This window comes from Gossypium raimondii, chromosome 10 (genome assembly GCF_025698545.1).
Source record: "Gossypium raimondii isolate GPD5lz chromosome 10, ASM2569854v1, whole genome shotgun sequence".
NCBI lineage: Eukaryota > Viridiplantae > Streptophyta > Magnoliopsida > Malvales > Malvaceae > Gossypium > Gossypium raimondii.
Window position 1 is genome coordinate 58747484 of NC_068574.1, and position 12232 is coordinate 58759715.

Here is a 12232-nt window from a genome sequence, read left to right on the forward strand (position 1 = left end):
ATTTAATATAATATCATGATTTATCCAATAAAAGTTTATGACAGTTAAATTATCATCTTAATTTTAAATAAAAATTATTTATTAAAGAATACAAGAATCCTTTATTATTAAATTATTTTTGGTTTAAAATTATTTGTTAATCGTTCATAAATATAATAATTGATTACTAACGCATCCAATTTTATGTTAACGGCATAATCAATCAAGATAACATATATCAATGGAAAGAGAAGGAAATTCATGACTTTCATGACTTTCAGTTTTACACAACGTTGACAACGTACGTTGACCACGAACAAGCAGCCAAGAATTAGAGTTAGTTGTTCGTTCCTACACTGAAAGAAAAACATCACAGTTTTCCTCAATCCTCGTCTTCCTCGAAATCTGAGTCATCATTAACTTCTTCCTCAGTCTCGGAATCACTAACAACATAAGTTGTCTTGGTCCGGTTTGCCCTTTGTGGTCTAGCTCTTGGTTCCACAACCACAGCTACTTCTTCATCGTCGTCGCTTTCAATTTCCGGCATTGAAGACAGTGAAGAACTGCTCGTCTTCCCCAAGACCGAACCGCTTTTCTTGTTGAACGGTGACGCCCTCATTTTCCTCACTTTCTTTTCAGGCGATATCCCTGAACCCTCAGCTTCTGTTGCAGGTTTCAGCATTTGTGTTAAAAGCTTTTGTTGCTTGCCTGCTGCTGGACCTCTTTTCTTTGCTGCTGCAGGTGGCTTACCGGCTTTTGGAGCAGCCGGTTTTCGTCCTCCTTTCTTTGTTGCTGCTGGAGCTGGCTCGACAACCTCCAATTCTCCATCGCTGATGTTGATTTCGCCTATGCTTTCGGATAGAGAAATGACGGGATTCTTCTTAGTAGCAGCTGCCCTTTTGGCAGGCCCTTTCTTTCCAGCAGGTTCTTGAAACATTTCAGTTTCCATATCTGTGAGACATAAATAACATAAGCTCAAATTCGTCATGATTATACAAATATAATATAAGCTCAAATTCACGTATAGCTTAAATACCAGCGGAATGATCAGGAGAGGAATCGATGTTATGCTTGGCAAGTCGCTCCCTTAGATCAGGAATATCAAAGTCGTCATTGTCATCATCATCATCATCACTATCATCCTGCTAATAAACATACAAGTAACAAAATGTCATCAGTTGAAAGAGCACCAGGCACATATATAATCATATATAGGAAACGAAGAACCAGACCTTCTTTGTCTTCTTCTTTGCACCGGCCCGGCCTTTGGGTTTAACAACAGCAGGAGCCTTTTCTGTAAAACAAAAAGTACAACCTTGATGAATAAAATGAAGTAAAATGGGAAATAGTAAATAGAATCACAAGCAAGCTGACCTGCTTCCATTGCTGTCGTAGACGAAATTTCTGAGGCTTCGGAAACTTGTGGGTCATCTTTCTTGTTTACCTTCTTCGGGTTTTTAGATGCCACCGGTCTTCGAGCCTTCTTGCCAGCTACACCTCCCTTCGCTCTGTTTTTGCTGTTCTCTTCTTCTGCTTCCAGGTCTGCTTGATCTTGCTCCTGATTATAAGAAACAGAATACATCAGAACACTGGTAAATGACAAGTAAACAATTTAACTAAAAACTAGTTCTTGGTACATACGTCAAGTTGTTTCTCGAGTTCTTCAAGATCTTTCAGCCATAAAGACTTTGGAGTGTGTTTCCTCAACTCTTCAACCTCATGCTCAAGTTTATCCCTATCAGAACAAAGCTCTTGGACCTTCTCAAGGGTCAGAGTACCGATTGCCATGGATAAGAGATAGTCATAATCACTTGCCCTTGTTGCTTCAGGGCTAAGTTCAGGTTCCCCTTCATGATCAATATCCCCCGCCACTGCTACTTCAACAGCTTTCGTTTTCTTCGGGAAAGGAGTAAACCCTTTTTCTTGCAGCTCAAGGAACAAGTCAGCTCTCTTCCTATTGTTCACAATGATGTTCCCCTTAACAACATCAAGGATAAACCTGACTTTGTTATCCATTTTCAATAACTCGAGTTCAAGAGTGTCCAACATATGTTTCTGCAGCAAATGATACAAATTTTAATCAATATCACTGTTCAAACATTTCAATTACTCAGAATAAGCTCAAGTGAAACTCACCCTTCGTTTCTCGTAAAATTCAAGCCTTAAGTGATAAAATTCGTCAAGTACTGCAGTAAAACAAATTATGGTCAGATTGCGACAATTTACATGCGATTGTTACTACATTAAAATACGTGAAAGTGTGGCACATACTTTCCTCAGGGGTGTCATATTTCTTAATCATCCCTCTCGAATCAAACAAGTGCATGTTACTTGTGCTAACAGTTGTTGTTAGCTTAAACTTCTTCATCAAACCCTCTTGCTTGGCCAACATCATGTTCTCTTCAGTCATGAAGACCTCAAAATGCACAGTTCTATCATCACTGTATTGCTTAAATTCCTACAAGAGATATACTAACATATCAGATGAAAACTCTTAAAAGAAATGTCAATCGAAAGTAGAGAAAACTACCTTGATGAATGAATCATTTGCTGTTATGACGGATTCCAAAAATTCCTTATAATCTTGAGTCCACCTACGGATTGGAAGTTCAGTTATTTTCAGTGTGGTCTCATCAACCTCCTCTACAATCCCACTTATAGTGTAGGTAACACCAGATTCTTTTGACGCAGTTTTCTCAATAGTCCCTTTGAAACCTCGGTACCACGGATGCATGGGCTCCATTGGTTCACCATTCAGCAAACGCCTCACATTTGCCACTATATCTCTTGGATTATAGTTCGGGATATAAGAGCTCCATCCTGTCCCAATTCCTTCACTTCCGTTCACGAGAACCATTGGTATAACAGGTACATACCTGAAAAACAAGAACAAAGGAACTAATTTTAATGTATACACGATTTCACAACAAAGCATTAGGTATAATGAAGTAAAATTTACCAGGAAGGCTCAATGGATTGGCCATCTTCATTCAAGTAATTGAGCAGGCCATCATCATCCTTGCGGAACAGATATCGAGTAATGGTAGTAAGATTGGTAAAAATGTACCTTGCACTTGCTGCATCTTTGCCACCCTATGAAATGTAAAAAAAGTAAGCATTACATATGAGGGAAAAATAGTAAACATACTCATAAGACGGCATAAACTTATACAATTTCTCAACCAAGATGAACATCAACCAACCTGGTTACGAGTACCAAATTGACCCCCAGGACGGAGAAGGTTTATGTTGTTACTGCCCACAAAATCCTGGGCCATTCCAACAATGGTACTACAAAGACTCTGCTCACCATGATGGTAAGCAGAATGCTCCGAAACATAACCCGAAAATTGAGAAACCTTTGCCTCATGTACAAAATTCCTCTTGAAAGCACAGAAAAGGATCTTCCTTTGACCAGGCTTCAGGCCATCAACCATGGAAGGAATTGATCTTTGAAGGTCAGCCATGGAAAACAGAATAAGTTCCTTATTAATGAAGTCGCTATAATTGATGAGTTTCTCATTGTGATCAAGGTGCGTGCCGGGCTGTAACACAAACGTAAGAAAATTCCACCAAGATCAGAACTCAGATTCTTTAGAATCAATGCATTTTAAGTTAACAAAAACTATAACTATTGCATACCTCAAACTGTCGCAGCCAATTCTTCCTTGCTTCTATCTTCTTCTTACTAAAAGCTAGCTCGATTGCATCACCATCCATATCACCTTCCCATACAAACTCTTTCATGTGCTTATCAATATCTTTGAAGTATTTCTTCCCTTCAGGTCCTGTGCTTGTTCCCAACCCCTGCAACATGATAACATTAGTGAAGAAAGGCTACAAGACCGTGAAGAGGTAAACAACATAAACAAATACACAAACCTTATAGTACTTTATTCTCCAGCTCTTTGCATTAGTCCCCAAACTTTCCTTCCAAGCTTGGTATTCAGGCATCGTATAAAAACATAACTCCTCCTCCTGTTTGTTGACTTTGCGAGTAGCCTATACAAAGAAAAGACATTAACAAAAGACTCTACAAAACATCAAACATGTACATTATTACTAACCAAAGACAAATACTGACCTTCACTATAGGAGTTATAAACTCAACCATGAATGATTTAACTTTTAGCAAAGAAGGCCAGAAGGAATGAATAAAATTGATCAGCAGCCCTTTGATATGAGAACCATCATGATCCTGAGAAAAGTGCAGAGTTTGAGATTATTTACAGCAACATGATAGTTATTAGCATGTTGGCAAACGAAGATAGTAACCGAAAGGAAAATAAGGTGAGAAAACTGCTTTGAAGCACTAAACCTGATCAGTCATTATCATCAAATGCCCATATCTCAAAGATTTGACATCAGTATACTCCTTGTTCTGCTGCAATCCAAGAATTCGCTTAAGATTCTGTATTTCAGCATTCTCCATTAACTGCTTATGGCTGGCTTCCCTCACATTCAGTAGTTTACCTCTCAATGGGTAAACACCATAGTGGTTTCGACCTACAACAGAAAGACCAGCCACCTGCAACAAAAAGAACCATTAAGAAATCAAAACCACCCAAACATAGTTACATTGTGTAAAGAGAAATGCATCATACTTATAAATTTATTATGAGATTTTAATAAGGCGGCAACTTACAGCAAGAGATTTTGCTGAATCCCCTTCCGTCAATATCAATGTGCATTTGTCAGAATTCCTTCCTCCAGCTTCATTAGCATCATCTAGCTTGGGGATTCCTCGAATACTTCCTGACTTAGTTCCGTCAGTCTTCTTAAGATCTTTGCTATGCTTGAATTCTGCCCACTGGAGCAAATTATCCACAACTCCAGATTTTGCAACTGCAATCAATTCACCAGCCGTGTAGCGCATAAGTAAAGAAATTTATGGCTAACCATAACTTAAATACAAGTGAGCTATATTAACAAACCTTTCTTCAAAAAATCTTCAGGAAGTTCACATTTGGAGCCGAAACTGCTCTGACGAAGAGTCAAAGTTTCCTTGGTTTGCGAATCAAAAGCAGGGTTGTCAATAAGAGCATTGACAAAAACCCACAGATGATTCTTCACATTATGTGCTTTGACATTAGCATTCTTGTTCTTCTTATTTACAGCATTCATCACATAATTAGATATCTGGTTGGTAACATAGTCAACGTGGGTTCCACCCTTGATTGTAGCAATACTATTGACAAAGCTGACCTGGTAAGTACAGCAAAATCAAGAACATTAGCATAAGCTACTCTAAAAATATAACCTCAGAAACTATTGACAAAGCTGACCTGTTGAAACTGCCCTTCGCTGAGACTAACACAAACTTCCCATCTTGCATTAACCTTCTCAGAAATCCTGGTAAAACAAACATCTTTAAGTGATTAAGACACATTCAATTGTAACATCAACAACAAAAACACCAAATGAAATTCATACTACAGACCTTGGGAGAGGTTCGCTCTTATTTTTAGAGGCAGCACTAAGGTAAAGGTTGACATAATCAAGAAATGATTTCACGGCGATGCGTTTCCCATTCAACTCCACCTTCACGGTCTTGCCAAGACAACCAGCTAAATCAAACACCCTCTTCCTCATCAATGCAACCACATCATCCTCCAAGTGAGTCATGTTAAATTTGGCCAAGTCTGGCTTAAATGTAACCTTTGTCCAATTCTCACCCTCTTTACATTTTGTTATAACAGGCTCGGTTTTGCTTCCCATGTTGTTTTTAAATACCTACAAGAAAAACAACAGTTCACCTTAGTGCAAACCTTTTCCAAGGAACCAAAAAAATACTATTCATAACAACTGAAACATTAAACCTAAATTATAGATGTAGTTTCGTTTCATATTTTAAACCGCGTCCAAGTTAAAAGATTACTATCACTTAAAGCTTCAACCATAGCAACAGATACACTACAGCGAAATTTCATATCAACAATCAAGTAGGAAAAACCCACATCCATACACGCATTTCCTTTATCATTTTTGCTTCTCAAGCCTGGAACCAGGAAAAATGGATCATAAAGTAAGCCTATTTCAAATCACATCCTCAGTAAACAAAACCATTTGCTTATATCTTCAACCATAGCAACGAATAGACAACATGGAAACTTTCAAATTAATAATCAAGTAGAAAAATCCAACACCCATTTATTCTTGATTTCGCTTTCCAAAACAATAACCTAAAAGAAATGAAAAGAAAGAATACCTGCTTATACTTCTTCTGCCGTTTTCCATCAGCAGTTTCGATAACAAACTCAGTCGAAAATATATTCGTAAGCTTAGCTCCGTACCCATTTCTCCCACCGGTCGTCTTTTTAACATTGTCGTCATAGTTACTGCTAGTCAACAAATGGCCGAAAATCAACTCCGGAACATAAACCTTCTCCTCCTGATGAATCTCAACGGGAACTCCATCCCCGTTATTGTAAACGGAAATCAAGTTCTGCTCCGCATCAATCACCACTTTAATGGAATCCATGGATGGATCCCGTTGTTTATTATCGGCGGCATTGACTAAGATCTCGTCGAAGATCTTGTAAAGTCCCGGGACGTACTTTATGTCTCGGTGGACCATCTCATCGTTCTCGTACACCCATAGGCGCTGAGTGTGCTGTTCAATGGAACCGATGTAGGTATCGGGTCGGAGAAGGATGTGTTCTAATTGGGTCTTCTTTTGGTAGGTTTCCTCTATAGTTTTTGAGGCTTTAGTGTTTACATTGTTGCTGCTTTGCAGCGGGAGCTTCGAATCAGCAACCATGGTGACTTAGGGGTTTTTTTCTTAGAAGGAAGGACTTTCTATTTTTTTTTTTTTTGGGGGGGGGGAGGAGAGGGGGAGGGGGATTTGTTGATCGGAGAGTAACGTTACAGAAAGAGGGTTTAATTTGAGGAAGGGGACGAGCAAATTTGAATTTGATATTTGAATTTTTTGGGCGGGATTTTTGAAATTTGAAAAATTAAATGATTAAAAAATAGCTTTGTTCATCTTTTGGAACTACGATGAGAAGTGAGACGATCGGACGGTTGTGGTTTGGTTTTGTCTCATTTGTATTAAAGACTCTAAAAAAAATTTATTTTTATGGAAAAATTAATATTTTTTTTTATTTTGATAAAATTGTATTAAATATTTCTTGTTATTTGGAAAATTTATTGAAAATATTTTACAAAATATATTTTCAATTAAACAAACATACATTCAAGATTTTATTATATTTTCATTGTTTAATTGAGTTTATTTCATAAATTTTATTTATATTAATCATATTTTAATTTCAATTAATATTATTTTACTTAATTAAGCTTAATTGTTAATTCATTATATTAGATAATATAACTTTATAGATATAAATTTATGTTTAATTAAGTTGAAAGTGGTAAATATTTATTTTGAATATTATTTGGATCAGTAAAGGTGAATTTGGATGGACGGTGTATTTACCTAGGGGTGTGTAAAATTCGGGTAAAACCGAAAAAATTCGATTAACTGACCGAATTCGGTTAATCGGTCAGTTAACCAAAATTTTTCGGTCAGGGGTCGGTTAATTATTTTTTGATTTTTCGGTTAACGGTTAATTCGGTTCGAAACTGGTCGATTAATCGAATTTTTTCAGTTTAACCGAAAAAATTAATAAATAAAATTATAATATATAAATAGGTTTACTATTCACCTAAACACAATCCAAACTCAAGTATTCAACCCAATTATCCAACCCAACCCAATCATAAAAATTACAAATAATTTAATAAATAACAATAAAATTCTAAAACTAAAACTAAAACTAAAACTAAAGTCTAAAAGTCTAAAAATAATTTAATTATGTAGTGATTCAATTCGGTTAATTCCGGTAATATGGGTAATTCGGTTGATTCGGGTAATTCGGGTAATTCGGTTGATTCGGTTAATTCAGTTAATTCGGTTAATATTTAACCAAAAATAAAAAAAAACATATAATTTTCGGTTAATTCGGTTAACCGACCGAATTAACCGAAAAAATTTCGGTTCGGTTAATTTTTTTGAAAAAATTTCGGTTCGATTAACGGTTAAAAATTTTGAAAGGTCGATTAATTCGGTTAATGTTATTTCGGGTCGGTTAACCGAATGAACACCCCTATATTTACATGCGGTTAGTGCAAAAACAGCAGTGGCGGTGATATTAGATATTATAGCAATATTGTAGCGTGAGACAAAAAGTAAACTAAACGCACTACAGCGCAGCCCACCGCCCATCCAAACCCACCTTATGTTGAAAATGATCTAATTTGATAGAAATTTAAGTAAGAAACAATTTGTAAATTTTCGAATTCTAAGTGTTTGAGTAGTAAAATCTAAAACATTGATGCAGTGACTAAATTATATGATTATGAAATATGAAAATTTGGAAAGTTTACCATAAAATAGTAAAGTTTGAAACTATAGGGGCTAAATTGTAAAGATTTCAAAACTTGAGTTTTAAGACAAATCTACATTATTTGAGATTTTACAATTTTGAAAAATAGAATATAAAAGTTTAATTGTTCAAAAATCAATGACTAATTTTTGAAAATTTGACAATTTTAGTTGTAAGGACTAAATTATAAAATTTGGAAATTTTAGAAAATGGATTGTTTTCCAAAACTATACAAAATGAGGTTTAGGACTGAACTGTAGAAGAACAAGATCTATTTTGAGGAATTAATTTGTAAAATAGTAAAAAATTAGATTTTAAGGACTAAATCGCAAAATATATAAAATTAGAATATAATGAATTAGTTTCTTCGACGGTGAAGAGAGCTTTCTCTTATTGCTCTGAAAGCTTTCCCTTTTTGTTTCTTCGACAATGAATATAGTAAATAGAACTTTATTGTTTTGGAAAATGTCTTACAAACAAAAATTTGGTAATACATTTTCCTTAAAAAAGCCTCGTTTTTACCCTTCTTTTGAAGAATAATTTTCTTTGGTAATTCATTTTTCACCAAACAAATACGGTAAAAAAATAAAAATATTTTATGGAAAACATTTTACATGCAAACAATGGACCTTATGAAACTTTTTAAAAACTCTAACCACTAGAATTAATTAAATTGATGTTTTTTATTTGATTTGATTTTTTATTAGTTTATTATAGTTTGCTCTATTTTTTAGTATATATATTATTGGTAAAACCATAGTTCTCAATTTAATTGACTAGTCCTAATATATAATAACGGAGAATTCAATTATAGTACTATAGCAGAATGACTTCATGATTAAATAAATTATAATTAACAAACAAATAGTTAAAATTTAAGTACAAATGATTTGAGCCCTAATTATATATGTTTAATCGGTTCATCTGCTAGCTCCAGATAACCCAAAACAAATCGCATTTAGAACTAATAATTGTGAAATGAATGAAAACAATAAGTAAGATAAATGAATCGCATGAATCACTATTTGTAGTGAATGAGTTTTCTCACTAAATACAAAAGATGACTTAACAATTAATTTGATTTTTCAATTTATTATTTAATTGGTTGTAATTAAATAATTGAAGTTCAAAATGAGAATTAAATTAATTAAAGTCATCATCGACTTGTTGAATAAGGCAAATAAATTAATTTTCACATGGATTCTAAAACAGATAAGTTGTTCTAACTTTAACGAAATTATAATTAGGTTAAAAATTAATTAAATTAATATTTTGGTATGTATAAAAAATAAATTAGTTGAATAAATTATAAGTGTTGGATAAAAGTCAGGATAATACATATAATTGTATACAATACAACAATGGCCATTAGGCTCAATAAAATGGAAGGGACAACAAACCCTAGTATTCCATAGGGAGTGTCGTTGCCCCTTGTTCCAATTATAGTGGAGCACCATTTTTTCTATTAAAATGTTATTATTTATTCAATCAAACTATTGTACAAAATCTCTATAAATGATAACCATGATTAAACATATTTACTCTTATTATTGGGCATTGTTATTCTATTAGAAAATAGTAATAGTTTATTTTTAGAATAAAATTTATTTTATGTGGAAATCTTATAGTTTCTATTTATATAAAAAAAAATTCATTTTGTGCACTTGGTTCATTTTGTTTGAGTCCACTTTCAAAACAATTGGGGTTTCGATGATAGCAAAGAAAATCAATCGATTAAAAGTCAAAAAACGATCTAAAATGCCTCATACAAACCACAAGTTATATTTTATTCAAAAGATTATTGCTATTAATATCGTAAAACTCGATTTTAAGAAAACAATTTAAGCTACTGTTATGCTTAAAAACATTATTTTCTAAGCCAAAAATTTTAACACTACGTACTTAGGGCTAACCGTCGGTTCACCTGACCTGCTTCCCCTCCTCTCATTTCCTCTCTCTTTCCCTTATCTTCTTCCATCCTTATCTCTCTCTCTAATTGTTTTCTTCCCTCCCAACATTGCTCCTCTCTTTTCTCGTTTCCATATTCTTCAGAGGTGAATTTAGGGAGGCTGGCAGGGGCCCCGGCCCCCTAAAATGTAAAATTGCTATTTAAGTCCTTAAATTTTTTTAAAAAAATTTAAATTAGTAAAGGTAAAATTGCACTTCGGCCCCCCTAAAATTATAAAAATGTGATTTAATCATTTACAAATTATAAAGATATAGATTATAAAAAATTAGATTTTTATTTGGCCCTCCTAAAATTTTATTTTGGATTCGCCCTTGATCTTCTTCAACCCCTTAAGCTCTCAATCAACCTTTTAAGCTCTTAATCAACATTACTTTGATCACCGTGGCCTCTCTTCTCTCACTTCCTCCTTCATCACCTCTCATTTTCATGATCAACTTAGCTCTGGTCACCATGAGCTCCTCTCCCCCACTTTCTATGTAACATCTCTTACCCGTATTCGACACCGGAATATGGTACGAGGCATTACCAGAACACATACACTTGTAAACGTATTGAACCGAGTTATAAAATTTCATCCAAATTAAAATTTTCAAATTATTAACATACTTTTATAATTCTTTACAATATTTATAATGCAACATTTCCTGCCAACCACAATTTCAAATAAGGAATTTACTCAATCGAGCTCAATATCAGATGCCAACTTACATTCCAACATTTAGCTTCAATTGCACTACAAATACTTGTCAAATTAAGGATCGTCTTATGGATTTGAGTACATCGTTTGCCCGGCAACACGATTTGCTTGAATATTTCACAATGCTATAACTCAGTATGGTTTTCTTCATGGAAATACCATACCTACTTTTCACAACTCAGTATGGTTTTCTTTACTGAAACACCATACCTACTTTTCACAACTCAGTATGGTTTTCTTTACCGAAACACCATACCTACTTTTCACAACTCAATGTGGTTTTCTTTACCGAAACACCATACCTACTTTTCACACTTTGCCATGGATCCACTATGGACTTATTCGTCAATTCGTCACTGGCTACTGAATGCACGTACTAAATCCTGTGTATTCCTTAATTTGAACTAACAATCTCATTTTCTTCTCATTTTTACCATAATCATAATTCAACAACAATATACGAATTGTTACATTATATCATTCACACGTTAACAATTAATTATAAAAGTTCAACCGTATGAACTTATTATTTCATTACCTTTCCACACCCGTTTTCTATGCACATCACACAGAATATAAACATATCATTCAACCATAGTCGCAAGCTAGTGTATTTAAACATAACTCTTTTTGGGGCTAACCACATGATAAACCATTTCACTAGAGATTACATAATTTAAATCTTACCGCCCTTTTCATGATCACAAGCATATTTCCAATTAGGCACTTACCATTTCAGTGCATAACTCATAAATTTAACGTGGCATAATCAAACCACTACTTCGCCAAAGCCAACATGTGTTAATTCATAAACCATTCATGACATTACTTCATGCCAAATTATATACGGAATATACCATACACACATACTATGAAACTTTATTTTCACACATGAGCTTATACCATGACCAATAATGCCCAAATATAAGCATCATTTCTATTTCATCGTTTATCAATTAAAATCAAGCATATGACCAATTATATACAAATCATTCATATATTTTCCAATTTTCCTCCTCCTAATCTCCATTCCACATCCTTAATGTATATAACACACTCAAACAACATTAACTATAATTTCACTATTCATTCACATGTATATTCAAAGCTGTCTATCCGAGTCAGAGTCACTAAATTATTTTTATCCGGAGCTACAGAGCTCCAAATTAAGATCCGTTAATTTTCTCTGAAATTAGACTC

General features: G+C 34.2%; 1 protein-coding gene across 2 annotated transcripts; it reads right to left on the minus strand.

Moving 5' to 3' along the window:
- Positions 1–179: 179 nt before the first annotated feature.
- Positions 180–6819, minus strand: LOC105776898 (DNA topoisomerase 2). Of its 2 annotated transcripts, none has more exons than XM_012599852.2 (19): positions 6188–6819; positions 5420–5712; positions 5265–5331; positions 4914–5184; positions 4625–4824; positions 4298–4507; positions 4064–4177; positions 3862–3981; positions 3622–3786; positions 3183–3524; positions 2939–3072; positions 2510–2855; positions 2251–2437; positions 2116–2165; positions 1621–2034; positions 1354–1537; positions 1212–1273; positions 1016–1124; positions 180–930 (listed from the first exon to the last, which is right to left on the minus strand). In XM_012599852.2, exons 1-19 carry the CDS (start codon positions 6737–6739, stop codon positions 362–364), a joined length of 4389 nt encoding a protein of 1462 aa, XP_012455306.1. In that variant the 5' UTR covers positions 6740–6819; the 3' UTR covers positions 180–361. The 2 variants fall into 2 exon arrangements, with proteins under 2 accessions (XP_012455306.1, XP_012455307.1); XM_012599853.2 differs by having other exon boundaries at positions 1016–1121; positions 6188–6817.
- Positions 6820–12232: the final 5413 nt, after the last annotated feature.

Excerpts from the sequence above, each read along its gene's own strand:
- LOC105776898 (XM_012599852.2), bottom strand. The coding sequence starts at position 6,739 with ATGGTTGCTGATTCGAAGCTCCCGCTGCAAAGCAGCAACAATGTAAAC. Across the intron at positions 3,073-3,182 it reads AATTTGGTACTCGTAACCAG|GGTGGCAAAGATGCAGCAAG; the intron begins GTTGGTTGATGT and ends TACATTTCATAG. Across the intron at positions 2,856-2,938 it reads CAATCCATTGAGCCTTCCTG|GTATGTACCTGTTATACCAA; the intron begins GTAAATTTTACT and ends CTTGTTTTTCAG.